Source organism: Micromys minutus (genome assembly GCF_963924665.1).
Source record: "Micromys minutus genome assembly, chromosome: 24".
Taxonomy (NCBI): domain Eukaryota; kingdom Metazoa; phylum Chordata; class Mammalia; order Rodentia; family Muridae; genus Micromys; species Micromys minutus.
Genome location: NC_137959.1, coordinates 6,095,419 through 6,115,337, shown reverse-complemented (window position 1 = coordinate 6,115,337; position 19,919 = coordinate 6,095,419). Strand labels below are relative to the sequence as shown.

General features: G+C 36.4%; 1 protein-coding gene across 1 annotated transcript in view; it reads left to right on the top strand.

Annotated features, from left to right (window-relative positions):
* Window positions 1-17,763, top strand: part of SMARCA5 (SNF2 related chromatin remodeling ATPase 5) — a 33,949-nt gene extending 16,186 nt beyond the window's left edge. Inside the window, exons 10-24 of the mRNA XM_080936674.1 lie at window positions 964-1,073; window positions 1,778-2,004; window positions 3,768-3,889; window positions 4,643-4,795; window positions 6,322-6,454; window positions 7,424-7,572; window positions 8,499-8,618; window positions 9,619-9,729; window positions 9,982-10,095; window positions 10,422-10,544; window positions 13,203-13,335; window positions 13,454-13,572; window positions 13,952-14,164; window positions 15,690-15,797; window positions 16,602-17,763. Coding sequence (XP_080792800.1) covers window positions 964-1,073; window positions 1,778-2,004; window positions 3,768-3,889; window positions 4,643-4,795; window positions 6,322-6,454; window positions 7,424-7,572; window positions 8,499-8,618; window positions 9,619-9,729; window positions 9,982-10,095; window positions 10,422-10,544; window positions 13,203-13,335; window positions 13,454-13,572; window positions 13,952-14,164; window positions 15,690-15,797; window positions 16,602-16,667 — 2,001 coding nt within the window. The 3' untranslated portion in view covers window positions 16,668-17,763. The remainder of the gene's footprint in view (window positions 1-963; window positions 1,074-1,777; window positions 2,005-3,767; window positions 3,890-4,642; window positions 4,796-6,321; window positions 6,455-7,423; window positions 7,573-8,498; window positions 8,619-9,618; window positions 9,730-9,981; window positions 10,096-10,421; window positions 10,545-13,202; window positions 13,336-13,453; window positions 13,573-13,951; window positions 14,165-15,689; window positions 15,798-16,601) is intronic.
* The last annotated feature ends 2,156 nt before the right edge of the window (window positions 17,764-19,919 follow it).

Genomic DNA, 19,919 nt, shown 5'->3' with positions numbered 1-19,919 from the left:
CCATTTTAATTAGTTTTAAAAAAAGCACTGATTTAGTCAGTGCTTTTATAAGTCAGTAAAACTAGTGCAAAGAAGGTATAAAAATAATTTATAGTTTCATTGGTATATTTTATATAATAACTTATATTTTGTATATAACTTATATTTTGTAAAAAGAACTAGTATTTTTTGAAACCTAAATACCAATCACAACATTGAATAAAAAGTTTACAAGTGATAATATATAGAAATAACGTGTTGCATAAAATTAAAAATGAGGTAAAACTGATCTGTGTAAAAAGGAAGAATATTGCTTACTGTTATTAAATAACTGGGAGGGATTCAGGGATGTGTAAAAGTTCTGACTATATGGATATGTTAACTTGCTAAGACTGAACTTTTAAAAAAAGTGTTATTTATTTATTTATTTATTTATTTATTCATTTATTTATTTATTCATTTATTTATTTAAGTACACTGTAGCTGTCTTCAGACACACCAGAAGAGGGCATTAGATCCCATTACAGATGGTTGTGAGCCACCATGTAGTTGCTGAAGACTTGTGGAAGAGCAGTCAGTGCTTTTAACTGCTGAGCATCTCTCCAGTCTCCTGGAGAGACTTATAATTGCTACATTGAATGCTTTTATAACGAGTAATTATTTAAAATCTAGTCATATCTCTTATTGTGGGCTAGCCATTTCTTAAGCAGTGTTGAACAGTATGTATTCAGGTAACTAATTTCTAAAATAGCATGGATTAACAGTATTGAAAATAGTGTTAAAACATGCCTTAGTTTTTTAGTCTTTAATGAGAATATAGCAATTATTATATAAGTATTCACAGAATAAATGAGATTGCATTGTTACCCTTCAGTAATGGTATATTTTGAACAGGAAACAAATTGTTTCCATGTATTTGGTACATAATTTTAAGATTTTGAAATAATATATTATAAATAAGGTTATCTTCCCCCCCTTTCTAAGGTTTTGCGTCCATTCCTCCTTCGTCGAATTAAAGCTGATGTTGAAAAGAGTTTGCCTCCAAAGAAAGAAGTAAAAATCTATGTGGGTCTTAGCAAAATGCAAAGGGAATGGTATGTATTCTGAGACAACTGACAATACTATTGCTTCCAGGTTTTCATTTTATAGTCTTTTATTTACCTAATTTGTGTCTTTAGAATTTCTGTGTACTTGATTAGGCTTAACCTGTTAATGCAGTGCCTCTTGAAAGGTGGGTGGTAGGAGACACGTCAGCACACCAGATGAGTTTGCAGTGTGCTTTCTGCTGCTCAGGTGTATATATATGCTGGTGGGTCTTATGTTTATTTTGGACAAGTGATCAAAACTAGAGGTTAAGTTTAGGTATCTTAACATTGAATGATAAGCTTCTATTTAATTTTGTCCAGAGTTCACTTTGGAGTCATAATTTCTATATTCAAGAAGTATAACATTTTGGTGGCCAGTCATAAAGATGTAATGGACATAATTAAGCAAGGTCTGTTAAACATACAAAACAACAAAATAAAAAAATGATGGCTCAGGATGTAGTTCTTTCTTTTTTTTTAATTTGAGATGCACAAAGTCCTGGTTCATTCATCACCACATAAACACATAAACTGAGGATTTTTTTTTTTTTTTTTTTTTTTTTTTGCTTTTGTACAAACATGGGAAACTTAAGATCATGCAAACAAATTTCAGGCGATGATTTTTCAAATGATTAAGTATTTTGTGGTTGGGGGTGGGTAAGGGGATTAAGTGTGCATTGTGTCAGGTATTAAACAGTTTTTCTTTTTAATAGGTATACTCGGATATTAATGAAAGATATAGATATATTAAACTCAGCAGGGAAGATGGACAAAATGAGGCTGTTGAACATTTTGATGCAGTTGAGGAAATGCTGCAATCATCCATATCTCTTCGACGGAGCTGAACCTGGCCCACCTTACACAACAGATATGCATCTAGTTACCAATAGTGGCAAGATGGTGGTGTTAGACAAGCTCCTCCCTAAATTAAAAGAACAAGGTATCTATGTTACTGGCATTAGATTGAAAAGTAATGAAAACCTTAAGAATTCTGGTATAAGAGGATGAAACATAACACTTTGAAAATGTCTATTCTAACAGTTTTTAAAGTTGAAGTGTTAAATGTTAAAAAATCTAAAAATCTCAGCCAAATCCTCTTTCCCTAATTTTAGGCCTTAATTCTCATAGAAGTTGGTAAACATGCAGAGTAGCTACTGTTCAATTTCATCTTTTTCATAAGATACCAGAAATGCCTTTTCTACATACACATTTCCCAGATACTTTGTTAACAGTGATGTTGTGTTCTAGTATTTTTCTTTTATGGAGTTTAAATATGATTTATATATACTCAAAGCATTTCTATTTACATATTTTGAAATTTGTTTTTTGTATGAGAGTGACTATGTCTGGGTTGTATGTGTATAGGTCTAGTTCTTCTAGAACTGAAACATCTCATTATAAGAGTTTTGTATATCATTAGGTAGCTTTTAACAATAAATATCAGTCCTAAAATAAAGAGATTTCTATAATATCAAGAGTACGGTGAGCTTTCAAATTTCTCTAATTGTGTTTCAAGACAGGGTTTCTCTGTGTAGTCGTGTAGTCGTGGCTGTCCTGGAATTCCTTCTAGACTAGACTGGCCTTGAACTCAGGGATCTACTTGCTTTTGCCTCCCTCTTGCTAGAATTAAGGCATGTGCCTCCATCGCCTGGCTTAGCTATGGTTTTTGAAGGAAAGAAAGCACAGACATCATGACCAGGTTATAAGGACCACATTTGATTGGGGCTGGCTTACAGATTCAGAGGTTCAGTCCATTATCATCAAGGTGGGAGCATGGCAGCATCCAGGCAGGCATGGTGCAGGAGGAGCTGAGAGTTCTACTTCTTCATCTGAAGGCTGCTAGAAGACTGGCTTCCAGGCAGCTTGGATGAGGGTCTTAAAGCCCAGGCCCACAGTGAAATACTTCTTTCAAAAAGGCCACAATTTCTAAGAGTGCCACTCCCTGAGCCAAGCATATTCAAACCACCACAGATGGCCATACCAATAGATGGGCTTTGATAATGACAGCGGGGAAACACCATTTAGTTGTTAGTGAGTTGGCTTACTTTTCTTTTACTATTTTGGTAACTTTATGGAAATAGCTAAGAGCTGTTGGTAGGTAGAAGTGGCAGGAATGTGTGGGTATTAAATGTTAATCAGAATTACATTGTACTCTGTAAAGAACATTCTTACACACGTGGGTTCAAGAATGTATACATCAAGTTGTCAGCCTCACTCGAGTTTGGTGCACATCATAGTTATTTGCAAAACAACTTCAGTCCTACGTTTTACTGAAGGTGTTCTATAGCTGGCTTGTGAGGAGAACGGTAGAATAATTTGAATTATGGCAGGTAGTGAAGGACTTCTGATACAAGTGAGGCACATATTCATGGTCTATTAAGTTGTGTTTCCATAATTGAGATACTGTGGACATAGTGTTGGAGTTGAGGGGATCATGTTTAAGGGAGAATATGTGCAGTGATGGAGTACAGTTTAAAATGAGGTAACAGGTTGACTCTCCTAGAGCAGCAGTTTACCTTAGTGTACTGTGCACATGACACTTTGTTATAATGGAAGATAGGTGGAGAATGGTTGGCCTGGGTATTTATTGATGCCATTTTTTTATTCTTTTAACCAAATAAATAATTTGGAACTTGTTGATGGATAATTTGTTGACTCTCCTTTTGCTCAGCCTTAACTTTTATTTCTATTTATGTTCCTCAGGTTCAAGAGTACTAATCTTTAGTCAGATGACAAGGGTATTAGACATTTTGGAAGATTATTGCATGTGGAGAAATTATGAGTACTGCAGGTTGGATGGACAGACACCCCATGACGAGAGACAAGTAAGTACTAAAGGATAGGGAGTTTAAAAGTCAGATAAAACAACTTTGTTATTTATTTCCACTAGTGTGTACTAACTTAATGTATGTTTGCATTATATTGTATCAGAGTATTTGATTTTAAAAAATCTGTATTTTTCTTTTAAAACGTATTTTATTGGTGTGATGTTGTTTTGCTTGCATGCCTGTGTCTACCTTTATGTGCCGGGTGCCCAAGGGGGCCAAAAGTAGGCATTGGAACCCTGGGGACTGGGGTCACAGATAGTTATGACATGGGTGCTGGGAATCTGGGAGTCCTCTGGAAGAGCAGCCAGTGCTCTTAACTACTGAGCCATCACATTAGAAAGGGGTTTATATATCCAGACTGGTCTGAAGTTCAGTGTATAGTTGAGTATGGTCTTGAACTGTCTCTACTTGAGTGCTTGGATTGATTATAGGTGTGTGCTATTGTGCCCTAGGAAAAGTAACTTCCTGAGCCAGTCATGACAGTATAATAAACCTGTAGCCCCAGCTGCTTGGAACTGCAGGAGGAGCGGGTGCTTAAACCAGCGTAGACAGTATAAAAAATAATCCCACCAGTGTTAGATATGTTGATCACCTTTCAACCCAGTACTCAGGAGTTAGAAGGAGGTCTACATAATGAGTTTCTGGTCAGCTAGGGCTACTTAAGTGAGATCGTGTCCTAAAAATCCAAAAAAAAAAAAAAGAAATCTGTCCCACAACACATTTTTAACACTCATTATTTTATTCCCATAGGACTCCATCAACGCATACAATGAACCAAATAGCACAAAGTTTGTATTTATGCTAAGCACACGTGCTGGTGGTCTGGGCATCAATCTTGCAACTGCTGACGTAGTAATTTTATATGATTCAGATTGGAATCCTCAAGTTGATCTTCAGGCTATGGTAAGAGGTAACAAGTAAATACTGTGTGTGCTAAACAGGTGTCTTAGGCAGGGCATGTTCATTTTTATAGATACCGTGATTTTACCTATTAGGACTTTTAATTTTAAAAATTTAGTTATTTAGAAAGTGTGTCTGCAGTTCTGCCTGGTGTATAAGTGGAGGTCAGATGACAGCTCAGGGGAGTGTGTGTTCTCTTTCTATCATCTGGTTTCGAGGAATTGAACTCAGGTCACCAGGCTTGGGCAGTAAGTTCTTTACCCACTTCATTATTTCTTCAGCCCACAACTTATTTTTTATAGATATAAATTATTTTAAACTATTTTTGATATCTCACATCTGTATCTTTTATTTTGCTCATATATATCTCCCATTGCCCCAGCTTAGATTTGTCCCAATACATTTCTCTCTCTCCTCACCTTCATTCTCTCTTAAAGAATTTAGGGATTCCAATTATTGAACCTATATATGGGGCCTTCTACTGGAGCAAGGGCGATTTACCAATAGTTATGCACAAAGGAAAAAGATTCTCCCTTCCCCCAGTAGCAGTTACCTGCCAGCTCCAGAAATAAGGTGTTTTGTTGGAGGAACATGGTTTGTTAATTTACCAGAAGTTACACAGAATTAACATTCAAATTAATTTGATTGTATATATTTAGCTAATTGAATGATATTTGAATATGATTTTATATAATTTTTATGTGCATTGATGTTTGTGCTTGCATGTTTGTCTGTTGAGGGTGTTAGACCTCTTGGAACTGAAGTTACAGACAGTTGTAAACTGCAGTGTTGGTGCTGGGAATTGAACTCGGGTCCTCGAAGAGCACTCTTAACCACTGCCATCTTCAGCCCTGATCTTTATGTCTTTTTTGAAGGACCTTTTTTTTCATGTTTTTTTATTTTCCTAATAAGTGGCAACATTTCATTATTATTACCACTACTACTACTACTACTATTATTTATTTATTTATTTATTTATTTATTTTTGAGGAAAAGAGGGTTTAATTCAACTTATAATTTCTCATCATAGCCCGTCATCAGAAGGCATCAGGGTAGAAACTTAAGGAAGGAAAATGGAAGCAGGAGGGATGGAGGAAACCTGCTTACTGACTTTCTCCCCTTGACTTCTTAGCCTGCTTTCTTATAACCCAGAAACACCTGTTCATTGGTGGAAGCACCTACAATGGGCTGGGTCATCCCATATTAAGGAGTTCATTAATTTGATGGAGAAAAATATTTTGAAACTAAATTCAAGTTAAAGAAATGATTATCAAACTGATTTACTACAGTTTTGCCTGTTAGCTAGGAGCATTATATTTTTGTTACTCATGTAGTTGGCTTTGTCTTTTAAACAATTATGATTTTCTTTAGCTTTAGGAAGCTTTCCTTGTATTTAATTTGATTAATCTGAGAATTTAAGGAATATTTATGTAATAACCATCCATATATGTGTTGAATTTAATGAATAATTTTGCTCCTCAGTGTACATGTTTATTATTTCACATAATGACATAATTTAATTCTGCTAGGATCGAGCTCACAGAATTGGACAAACGAAGACTGTCCGAGTGTTTCGCTTTATAACTGATAACACTGTGGAAGAAAGAATAGTAGAACGTGCTGAGATGAAGCTCAGACTGGATTCAATAGTAATTCAACAAGGTAAGACCTAGAACTTAGATAATTTCCTAAATTGGATTGACAGCAGCATGGTTCAGTCTAATGCTCGAGGGGAGTTTTTAAGCACCTGGAGTCCAGCCGGCAGTCAAGAAATAAGGTTTTATATTCCAGATATTTTAAACTGTAATTTTGTCATTAATGTAATAAATTTTGAACTTGGTTATTTAATATTTATTAGGTAGCAGTTTTTTTTCCTGACCTGAATTCCATACTTTACTTAATTAATGGGAAATAGTTTTTTTCTAAAAGCTGACTGGGAAAGATGAGCAATAATATCCTTCCAATATGAAATTCTGTATGTTTATTAGGTTTACATAGTTAAAGTTTGTGAGATTTTTTTTCTCTCAATTTTAATTTTCTTTCTTTCTTTCTTTTTTGGCTTTATTTGTTTGCTTTTGAGATAGGGTCTCACTACATAGTAGTGTCCTGTAACTCACTACATTGTTTAGTCTGGCCTTGAACTCAGAAATGCCTGCTTCTGTCTCCATGGATATGCCACTGCACTTAGCAACTTGATTTTTTTTTTTACTTAAACATTCATTTATTAATTTAATGTGAATACACTGTATCTGTCTTCAGACACAGCAGAAGACCCATTACAGGTGGTTGTGAGCCACCATGTGGTTGCTGGGATTTGAACTCAGGACCTTTGGAAGAGCAGTCAGTGCTCTTAACTGCTGAGCCAACTCTCCAGCCCAGCAACTTGATTTCAAATACCTCAAAAATATTTTGAGCCATTATACAGTAGGTAATATTATATGTAAGCTTTAGAAATATTTAGACTTACACTGCTGAAAAATGAGGCATTAAATTTAACATAATAGTGATTATGATCATTTATAAATTAATAGTAAACAGAAATGGGTAAAATTTCTAACATTTAATTTTTTAAGTTTATAGTAAAATAAAGTCTAAGTAATATAATGCAACATAATTTTTTTATTTTCTTAGGGAGGCTTGTAGATCAGAACCTGAACAAAATTGGGAAAGATGAAATGCTTCAAATGATTCGACATGGTGCCACACATGTGTTTGCTTCAAAAGAAAGTGAGATCACCGATGAGGACATCGATGGCATTTTGGAAAGAGGTGCAAAGAAGGTGAGATACTTGTAACAGGTAGTTTGTGAGGAAACTGGTGACCTGACTTCCCCATAACCATGCATGACTGTATGATTAGAGAGGAGGGCTTATTATAGATGTGAGACAGCCAGCAGCGTCTGCAGGAGTCCAGAACAGAGAAAGAAATAGACTAAACTTGATCAACAGAGCATACATGGCCACCCTGGGGCAGAGGGTAGAGAAAGCATAGTGAAAACAGCAGGAACAGAGGGAAGAGTGGTGAAAATATCCAGGACAGAAGAAGGATGAGCAGTTGGCAGGGGAAGCCCAAGAGCTAGATGGAGTTAGATATGGGAGGAGGGGAGAAGGGCTAAGATGTCGTGGTAACAGGTCCTTATGATACTGGGGGAGCCTGGAAGCCAGCATGGGCTTTGATATGCGGATAGGTGCCAGTGGCAGAGAGACTGCCAGTGGTAAGGGAAATGACTCCTTTTTGTAGACAACTGACTTGACAGGTTTCTGAGGAATACTGGCTTTATCTAGCTGCCAAGACTCCTTTTGTAGTTCATGTTGATGGAGTTTCTGGACATTTGCATTGCCTTTTGGATTTGAAGAATTGGGAGTTTTTTTGGACCTGACAGTTTAGACCAAAACTATTTGAGAAAAATACTTCCTCTGAAATTACAACTTTTTTCCTACAAAAACCAAGCTTTTGTATACCATGAAGGAGTCTTTTGTGTGTGTGTGTGTGTGTGTGTGTATGGGCGCTTGTCTGTGCATCAGGAGTGTGCCTGTTGCTCAGTGAGGCCAGAAGAGGGCATTAGATCCCCTGCAACTGGAGTTAAATAGTTGTGAGCTGTCTTGTGAATTGAACCAGGTTGTCTGGAAGACCAACAGATGTTCTTAACTGTTGAACCATCTTTCTAGTCCTGTTTTCTCTCAATCTAAGTTTGTTTTCTATGTAGACTGCAGAGATGAATGAAAAGCTCTCCAAGATGGGTGAGAGCTCACTTAGAAACTTCACGATGGATACAGAGTCCAGTGTTTATAACTTTGAAGGAGAAGACTATAGAGAAAAACAAAAGGTAATTATTTCAGAATGAAATTTCACTGAAAACTTGGAATCGTGTTAGTTTATTCACATCTTAGGTTTTTCATGGTTTAGTGTTGTAGTTTGTAATGTCTGACTTATCTGTTCCCTTGCCTGTTTACTTGTGGGCATGGTGGTGTTAACACGGCCCTGGGTGGCCTTCCTCCATTTATATCTGAGACTGGCTTGAATTCTCCTAATCCCTTGCCTCTAGGTCTGTCTTTAGTGCTGCCATTACAGATTGTGCCGCTAAGCTAGTTTTGGAGCATTTTAAATTTATATGATAAAGTTCATTGTATACTATTTCTGAAAGTATTCTTGTATAATGTGAGTATTCTTTGGAATATTTGAGAGTAAAATAGATGGCAATAAAAAGGCCACAGGCTATTTTTGGTAGAACTTGAATTGGTTGATAATTAAAATGATTTAGTAGATGTATTTGCTACTGCAGAAGTTGTCAAATGCTGGATAGAAGAAATACTTGTCATTTTCTTTTTTTTTTAATATTTATTTACTATATATATATATATATATATATATATATATATAGAGAGAGAGAGAGAGAGAGAGAGAGAGAGAGAGAGAGTACACTGTAGCTGTCTTCATACGCACCCGAAGAGGGCATCAGACCCCATTGCATATGGTTGTGAGCCACCATGTGGTTGCTGGGATTTGAACTCACGACCTCTGGTTAAGTCCTCTTAACCACTGAGCCATCTCTCCAGCCCTTGTTATTTTTCTTGGCAATATTTAATATATTTAAAGAATATTATGTCTAATTTTTCTACTTATTTGGGTTGTAGCATGTATTCTGTAGTATTTTATAAATTCTGTTTTGTGTGTTAATTACATAGTATTAAAAAAGCTTTAGTCCTCACCTTTGTAGAATTTTTAGTTTAGTATTTCATCAGTATATTTTTATTTATAAGTCACTGTAGGTAATTTATTGCTGCATATAATGAAATTAGTGATTGGAATTTTTTTCTTCATCCTAGATTGCATTCACAGAGTGGATTGAACCACCTAAAAGAGAAAGAAAAGCCAACTATGCTGTTGATGCGTATTTCCGGGAAGCTCTTCGTGTTAGTGAGCCTAAAGCACCCAAGGTAAGTTGACAGCATGGAAATATTTAAATATGTTGCCATTTTCTAACATTTTTACAACAAAATAAAATTGAGAATTATGTTTGTTATTTTTGAGCTGGTTTAAATTTTGATTGTCAGTTCATTTTTATTTAAAAGTAAATTCTCTTTCTTGGAGAATTAGCTTTTATGGTTTAGGAAATGACTTAATATGAGTGTAAGTTTTGTGTATTTTTGTTTTCTAATGTACAATACTGTTTTTTTTTTTTTCTCTAGGCACCTCGACCTCCAAAACAACCAAATGTTCAGGATTTCCAGTTCTTTCCTCCACGTTTATTTGAATTACTGGAAAAAGAGATTCTGTATTACAGGAAAACTATTGGGTACAAGGTGATTAAAATTCTTCTCTTTGCATTCTCTTCTTAGAACCACAAGGGCAAAGCTACTTACTGACTTTTGCTTAACTAACTTGAGCCTAGTAGGACATGCTGTTGCTTGCTGTACTCTAGTATATAAACTTTCTCAGTGTTTGCTAAAAAGAAAAAAATGTCACGAGTAATACTTTTTAGCGATGTAACATACTAGATGTAACATACTAGAAATCAAACAATATGGTTAATTTCATGGGTATATTAAAATGTGCAGTGTTAATTTGTTTAAGAAATTATGAAGTCCTTTGAAATTTACCAATTGATGGTATTGAAAACATCTGCTAGGTACCTCGGAGTCCTGATCTACCTAATGCAGCACAGGCACAGAAAGAAGAACAGCTCAAAATTGATGAAGCAGAGCCCCTTAATGATGAGGAGTTAGAGGAAAAAGAAAAGCTTCTGACACAGGTATAACCTTGATTAACACAAAATTAAGTTATTTTGTAAAGTACTGCTTTTAGGTTTGTTGAGTCAGACATAAGTGGGCACTTCTGCATTCAAAGAGAACAATTGGGCTGACAGTGTTACCTGGTACTGGACTGCTTCCCTAATATGTGTGGTATTCTAAGTCCAATCTCCAGCACTGGAGAAGTAAGACAGAGGATAATTAAACATGGGGAAACGTGGACAGATGCTGCTGGGTTTGATTTTCATTACTAGTTGAGACTGTTGTTATGTATTGGGTATTCCTTAGAACTTCTTTTCAGTATTGCCAACTTTCTGTGCCTCTTTCACATTATTCTAAATTACAAATTTTTACTAGGTACTTAATTTAAAAAAAATTTACGTACTGGGTTATATGAAAACTCTTTAACACCAACTATACATTGAATGTTGAGCACATTCGTCCCCATACACACCATCCTCCAGCTCCTCCTCCTCTTGTTGGTCTCCTTTGTTCTTCTGTTCTTCTGCATTTGTGTCACACATACACGCTTGTATGTGTGCCTAATTTTAAGTGCCTGCATAAAATCTAGATGCAACAAATGAGAAAACATACAGTGCTTGTCTGAGGTTGGCTTCGTTTATTTTTTTAAGATTATCTCCAGTTGCTTCTGTTTTCCTGCTTTCCGTTTTATGCTTAAAAAAAAGTTTCCACACACTGCTTGTACTGTATTTTCTTTATTCCTCTGTTGGACAACTGGATTGATCCCATAACTTAGCTCTTGAGAATGATTGCTGAATACACACTGATGTGCAAGTGTCTCAGATATATTGCCCTGGAGTCTTTGGGTAATAGAAGTACTATCATGTGGTGGGCTGAAGAGATGGCTGAGAGACTGACACTTGTTCTTGCAGGTTAGGGTTTGACTCACTGCCCTTACATGGCAGCTTGCTAATGTCAACAACCAGTGCCAGATACACACGATACAGACACGTACTCATGTAAAACTGTTACATGAACTTAAACAAGACCTAAACAGACAAGTCTGCAGTAGGGACTTCTGTAACAGCTTGGCTACTTTATATTCACTAGTCATTTATATTTTTGTAAGCTGCTTTTGTATTTCCTTAGTCCATAGGGTTCTTTAAACTCAGTTTAATTTTGTGGAGTACTTTGTAGATATTAACCCTCTATCAGTTAACCCTCTATCAGATGTATTCCGCTTAGTATTTATAAAACATTGCTTGAGATTCAAGCCTACCCTTTTTAAAAATTAATTTGACAGTTACACACACTCTCTCTCTCTCTCTCTCTCTCTCTCTCTCTCTCTCTCTCTCTCTCTCTCTCTCTGCACTCTTGACAACTCTTGCTTCTCAACTTCTCTATTCTTCCTACCACTGTAAAACCCCCAGTCTCATTGTCGTGACCCACTGAGTATTTAGTTAGATTTGTCTATGTGAGTATGGGTGTGGGACTATCCAGTAGATAGAGCATGGTTGTCTCATCAGTGGCTCCACAACTGAATGCATCTGATCCCCTTGCTTTAGCATCCATCAGTTCCCCCTGTGGTGGTAGGTAGTGCCCTATGAGTCTCTGCTCCATCCATAATTGAATACCAACTGCAACTGTTGTTAGTTTGTGATTATAATGGCCATGTTGCCCAAATGGGTAGCATTGCATAGCTCTCCTTGTCTAGTTTGTATATCCTTTCTGTCATTTCTTTAATATTCCCTGCAATAGTGTGTGTGTGTGTGTGTGTGTGTGTGTGTGTGTAAATGCCAGTCAGCAGGGAGGAATCATTCAGTTGAGTTCTAGCTTGAGTCCTTTATCTGCAACTAAATTACATGCTGTCTCCAGCAGTAGTAGAGTCTTACATTTAGTTCTGGTGGGCAACCAGGAACTCCCGCAATAGCTTGTGTTGCTTTAGGGTTTCTGGAGCCTTCCTGACCAACAACTTATAAGGAGGTATTCCACATCTAGCAATGGAGTTTATTTGATCATCATGGCTTTCTGGGATCATTATAATCAACCCATACAGGATACCTTGTTCAGATGCTGTTTAAAAAAATACAGTTATGTACTCTTGTGTTTGTGTGTGTGGATACTTCTGGGAGTCAGTCCTTTCTAACCATGTAGATTCTGGGGATTGAACTCAAGTTAACAGGTTTGGCTACAGTTAAATGGCTGTACACCTTTTCATTAGCTCTTTTAAAATCCATTTTATGGGATGTGGGTACCATAGAGAGTAGTAGGTTTCGATGTGACTTCTTACATCTTTAGTTCTGGTTAACTCCGTAACCTTCCGTTTTCTCCTTCTGCCCCCTTTTCCATTTGATCTTTACCACCCTAGTATCTCCTCCCCACTTACACATTCATATATGTTCCTTTAAGCTTGTTTTTTTTCCCTTTGTTTGGTTTTGGTTTTGCATTTTTCTACTTGCTCATTTTTCTGTTACTTTTACTTCCCAACTACTAATAGTATTTCAGAGCTACAAAGAGTGTCATTGAGTTTTTTTCCCTGCAGCATTCCTGCTGTCTTTTATGAAAACTTAACCACCCCAAAACTCTCAGCTAAGATAAAATAGGAATTTTTTTTTCTGTAACAACAAATGTATTTGAAAGTAGCATTGTTTTCTGTGTCCTATGTGCTGTGATTAAATATTTTGATTATTGCTGTTTAGGGGTTTACTAATTGGAATAAGAGAGATTTTAACCAGTTTATCAAGGCGAATGAGAAGTGGGGCCGTGATGATATTGAAAATATAGCCAGAGAAGTAGAAGGGAAAACTCCAGAAGAAGTCATTGAATACTCAGGTAATACTTTTACTGTGTTAATATAAAAATGTTGCCACTCTTTGAGAGTTAAACAGTTTTCTGGAAGCTCCTGTTTTCTTTTTTATATTTTTTATTTTCCCTGTTTATTCTTTTACAGCTGTGTTCTGGGAAAGATGCAATGAGCTCCAGGATATAGAGAAGATTATGGCTCAGATTGAAAGGGGAGAGGCAAGAATTCAAAGAAGAATAAGTATCAAGAAAGCACTAGATACAAAGGTACTTGTATATTAAATACAGTAGCTAGTGTAACTCCAGACCGTTATAATGAAATACCTATGTTAAAAAAATTACCATTTGAAGTTTTATATTTCTTTAATAAAAAATAATTGTTAACTTTTGTTAAGTTTCCCTGAATATTAAGTTGATAGCCTGGTTTAAAGAAGATCCACTTCTTCCTGAATGTTAGAAAGTTTAGACCTCATTTATGTAAAAGTACTACAGGACAAAGAACAGTTGAGAGTCTTGAGATAGAAAACTCTGATTTGAAATGGAACATTTATGATTGATTATGGGAAGGCTGACGTATGTTTGAAGTATGGATGACATAGGACTTGTATTTTATATAATACAAATATATATATCATGATTTTTATAGATTGGACGGTACAAAGCACCTTTTCACCAGCTAAGAATATCATACGGTACCAACAAAGGGAAGAACTACACTGAAGAAGAGGATCGTTTTCTTATTTGTATGCTGCACAAGCTTGGGTTTGACAAGGAAAATGTTTATGACGAATTACGACAGTGCATCCGAAACTCCCCTCAGTTCAGATTTGACTGGTTTCTCAAGTCCAGAACTGCAATGGTGAGTGTCCAAGGTTTGTGTAATGCATCAGAGTTCAGAACAAGTATTCAGTTGTTACCTTGTAAAAGATCCTTGAAGAAGACTTTTCTTTAGTTTTGGAAATTAAGTAATTTCCTCTATTATTCGTAGCCACAGTTTGAACCTTAGAGGTAATTTGAAAAGCTTGTCTCCTCCTTTAATGTTGTATGTTTTAACGTGGCTTTACACAGTAAGACTAGTTAGGTTCTAAGTGAGCAGAAATGTTCACCTGAACATGATGACTTGAGTTTGCAAGTAGACAGTTCTGTAGATAATGCTCTTCAGGCATCTGTCCTCCCATCAGAATTCTGACTCTGGGTCCTTCTAAAATAGCTGATTGGTGTAGAACAATATTTTTTATAGCATTTTAAGACTGTGTTGTTTGTAGTCTTAATGGCTAGCTGTTTCTAACAAGAGATCAAACATTGTCAAATTAGAATTCAAGAAAGCTTACCTTTGGATTGTGTCTTTCTTGCCTTCTGTATTTCAGAACCTTTAACAAAAATCGAATAGTCTTAAGTTTGAACATGCAGCATTAAGAAAGTGTATGCATTTGAAGTATCTTAAAGGTACATAGCCATGGATAATGAATGTGTGACATTTTCACACTTGGTCATTGAAAAATCTTGTTTTTCAGTTAGTATTAGGTCTGTGGTTTTGTGGCATTGTTAGAGAAATGTAACTAGCATATGGAGCTACCCGGAAGATGCTATATGATATCAAGTATATGGTTACTTGAAAGATTGAGTTTGCCTTCTGTCTCTACTATTGAAAACATTACTAAGCCATGCGTGGAGTTTAGAATTTTTTTTTACTGTGGTTGCCTTTGTAGAAGCTTTACTTACATATAAGAGATTAAAAAAGCAAACAAGACACTTTTGTAAGTAAACAGAATAGTGATGCAAACGGATCTTTACCTGCTGTTTCTCTATTAAGTTACATTTCTCTTCTGGCGGCTACAGAGATTGGTAGAGAAAGGAGGTAGATAAAGCTCATCGTGGGTGTTGGCCTTCCTGCTTGAATGGGAGGTGTGACTAGCCAACAGTGGGCCTTATAGCTATGTGTATAACTGCCATAGCTAAGATGCTGCTGCTTTTAACTTGTAGTTGGCTTTTGGTTTTGCATTATGTATACTAACCTTTAAGTGTAAGTGTGAGATGTTTGTTTTCATTGCTGTAGTACCTACATGATAAATGAGGGAATGGTCTGTGAAGAGCATACACTAGTATGGAGCTTCCTACATGCTTGTTTGCTTATTGGCATATTACTACCAAGCTACACTCTCAGCCACGGTAGTGCTGCTTAAAAGAATGAAGTGAAAACATTAAATCCTTAGCTTTTTGTGTCCCCATAGCGTGGTCTGTGAGAAAAAAGTAACTTCTTTTGTATTTTATCTACTATGGATATTTAAGTGATTTTATATTTGTTAAAATACATATTTAGATACAGAAATCCTGCCAACATATAGTTGGAAAAAACAAGTTTATCATGTATATTTATAATGCAGGAGCTCCAGAGGAGGTGTAATACCTTAATTACATTGATTGAAAGAGAAAATATGGAACTAGAAGAAAAGGAGAAGGCAGAGAAAAAGAAAAGAGGACCAAAACCTTCTGTAAGTACAGATTATGTGAATCATACAGTTTTGGGTGTTTTGTGCACACTAGTGTGTGTGCATGTGTTCGTGTTATCTACATATGTATGTGTGGTAGTACTTTGTGGGACAGAGGTTGACAATCAGGTGCCACTTTATTTTTTGAGAAAAAAGTCACAGTGGATTTGCAGCTTGCCATTTTGGCTAGTTTGGCTGTTCTAAGCTCCTTTTTCCTTTCATGACCCATATTTCTTTATTGATGGGGTTGTGGAGCTTTACTGGATTTGGGGATCAGAGCTCAGGTCCTACCCACTAGCCATGTCTCCAGCAAACCCCACCACAACCAACTTTTAAAGTATTTATTTTGTCTTTTTTCTTTGTAATTAATGTATTTGAGTTGCCTTAAAATATAAACTGAATTTGATGCACTAAATATAGAAACCATGTTACTCTGAAAAGCTCAAAGCCTTCTGATTGCCAAGAGTGCACACTTGTTCTTGAGAATTGTTGAAACTTTAGGAGACTTTTAAGGAATATTAGAATATTAAATGTACAAGTTCTGTAATCTTCTAAGCTTTGATATACTGTCTTAGTAATGTGCTAGCAGTTTGAAAGTATTTCAGGAGGAAATGGGTATCTTGTTATTTAACAGCAGTAAATTATTTGGAGATTTGGTCACAGTTTTGAAAGATACAGCCCTGGAGAAGTCTTACCTGTCTGCCATATGCTAGTCACTACTAACGTGCTGCACCATGTTTAGGAATGTGTTGATTATTTGTATTAATTTGATGTGTCATGAGAACTAATTGTTGTGTTTGTTTATAGACACAGAAACGTAAAATGGATGGTGCCCCTGATGGCCGAGGAAGAAAAAAGAAGCTGAAACTATGAATGAATGCATTTTGTCTTACAATCACTAACTAGTAGTTGTTTAATTTACGGGTCTTCATAAGATGTGCTGTACAGTGCTCAACTGTTATGTCATTCAAGGACATCAGGTCATCTGCTTACTGAGCTAGAAACATAGTGTGTAGTTTCACTTTTTTAAATGCAACAGCTGTGCTGAAATTTTTTTTATCATTAACAATTGAAGTAATAAAACAGGCTTCACTTATTAATAAATGTTTCATTTGATTCATTTTTCTAATAGTTTCATTTGTGAGGATTGTGGCTTTTAATCAGCTACTTTAACCCTTGTATGGCTTAAAAACAAGCAAACAAGTAAAAACATTGCAGAGAACATGTGTTTGGTCCCTTCTACCTGGTTGTGTAATGACTTTGCTTCACACTCTGCCTTTGCTGATTTTTTTTTTTTTTAAGTAGTACTATTGAGTCTCATCTGGAAAGATTGTATAAATTGCATTCTTGCTTATTATAAAACAGGGAAAGGCAAGACTAGTATTAATTTTCTATGCATATTTCTGTTACACTTTCTGTTCCTATGGTTCTGATGTGAATGTGCTCTATTTTGTTGGATGTGACCTCTTTTTAGTTGGATAGCCAAAGACATTTAGTATTTTCTGGTTCTTTAAGGTGATGTATTATTTTGTAAAAGGAATTTTTTTAAGTATTTGGAAAATATTTTGACAAATGGCTTGCAGTAGCCACAACTTAGAAAGATAATGTCAGAAGTAAGGTGATTTTTTTTTTTTTTCAATTTGAATGACCCAGCCAAAATGAGGTGTGAATTTGTCATACTGTTATAATACTAATAGAATATACCCTCTCAGTTTATATAGTATTTTTGAGTTTTTAGAGTAAATGAAAATTTTATTTTATTATATTTTACAAATAACTTGTAAGTCTTAGTAGCAAGATGGAGTATAATTCCAGTTTTTATTTTCTATGGAATTGACTGGTAAACTGGAGCCCTGAGCAGGAATACCAGAGGCCTTTCTGTGCTACACGGCATTTGTATAAAGTTTTATATGTGCAAATTGGGTACATAAGCAGTTCTCCATTTTTCTAAGGGAATGCAATAAATGTAGCATCGTGAATAAATATAACTTTTATAATCCTTAAAGTGGTCTTTTCTTTCCATTTCTTTGAATTTTTCTCCCATTTTATTCTTTGAAGGTTTATAACTTTAACCTTTCCCCATGACAGAGAGTCCGTTTTTCTTAGATCGCTTTCTCTGAAACTGACATTTTGTGTGTCCATGAGTCACAAGAACACTGATGTCTGTACTGTGATGGTCTGATTTTCTTAAGTGTACGATTGCTGGAGTAAGTGTCTAGAAAATAGTACAGCACTTTGGATTTTTATGCCACACCACAGACTAGTACAATGGTAGCACTGCACCAAGCTGTGATGTGTAGAATTGGAAAAGCAGTGCTAAAGGAAAAGGAAACGCCAGTGGCTGTAGCAGCAGAAATCATTATCAGTATAGTAAGACTCCGACCCTGGGGCCCCTCCTCCATCCCCCACAGAGCTGTAATATTTCTCAGGTAACTAGCCAGTGCTTCCAGGCTGGTCTTGAACAAGTGATCCTTCTACTCCAGCATTCTAGTTGTGGATCTGGGTGCAAGCCAGTGCATACAACATCTAGATTGAGAGAAAGAAAACTATATTTTTCAGAGAGAATGCTTTATTACTAATCTAGGTAGTTCTCATGTACCTTCCAAGGGCTGAGATACAGCCGTGCTCCAGTACACCCAGCCAGTTAAATGACTAAACCTTAGACCGTGTCAGCAAAGGCTGTGTGAGAAGGAGAACCAAGAGCACAGTTGACATACATGGGCCTTGGCGTCATTCTGGTTGTAACCCAGAAGGTTGTGGGCTACATACAGGCAGGTTCATGAGATGCCATTATTTAGAAGGCATGTCCATTGGTTAGTGTTTTCCTTCCATTTAAATGGCATGAATGTAACAACTTTAAAACAGTTGATTTTTCCTGCTCTCAAAGTTGTCAGTCTATCAAATGTATAAGACAGAAGGAAGGATGGTGGACATTTCGGTAAGGCTGATTTTAGCTATCAGTGTGACGGACGTAACCTGGGAGAGAATGTGTGTGTTAGGTGGTAGGAGGGCAGCTTTTTGGATTCAGCACTTTTTGCCTTTTACCATACGTGTCTGGAGGATGTGGCTCAGATTGTGAGGCCTGGGGACATAGTCTTAGGAATTTCTCTGGGTGAGGTTGGCCTGTGGGGATGCCATTAAGGAGGTTGAGGGATTTTTTTTTTTTTTTTTTATTGTTAATTAATGTGGGAAGATCAGCTCACTGTTAATGGCAGCTGCTAGGTTGGGTCCAAAACTAAAAGAGGCAGACATCATAGATGTGTTTAATTTCTTCTGCTCTTGCTTGTGTTGTGATACTATAAGCTGTTGAAGGTCCTACTTGACTTACCCACAGCAACCTAGAATTCTAGACTAAAATAAATCTTTCTCCTCTAAGTAGCTTTTGCTCACAGCTGTAATAGAGTTCCCGTGTTAATGCTGGAGGGCTGTAAACACACAAAACCACTTAAAATTAGGAAACAGTAGAACAGACTAATTTCATAGTATTATTCCCTGCATCTCCGTAAGACATGTCTCAACAACTCATTCTTTGAAGGTTGATTCATCAGGATTTTATGAAAATCACTGAGAGGATGGGCTTCAGTCTTCAGCTTTTCCTATTTTCCCTGTTGTGGCACATAATCTCCGCATGAAATCCATGATGGACAGACAGCCTAGATGGAGCCTGGCAAATTCAACAGTTACCTGTTCACTGGCAATTTGTCAGTACCCTTTCTAATATTACGGGGTACTGATGCTAATATTATTACCTATAGATGATTAAGTCAATGTTTGCTAACAGATTTTAAAAGATTTGGGGGAGCTAGAGAGATGGCTTAGCCTATAAGAGTACTGACTGTTTAAGAATTCCTGAGTTCAATTCTCAGCAACTATATGGTGGTTCAAACCATTTGTAATGGGATTTGATGCCATCTTGTGGTGTGTCTGAGGACAGCGACAGTGTACTCAAAAAATAATCATAACATTTGTTGTTTTTGTGTTGGAGAGATGGCTCATCAGGTAGCACTGGCCAGTCTTCCAGAGGACCCAGGTTGATTCCCAGCACCAACATGGTGGCTTGTCAACCATTTGTAACTTCAATTACAGCAAATCTAAAGCTCTCTTCTGATCTTGTGAGCGCTGCAT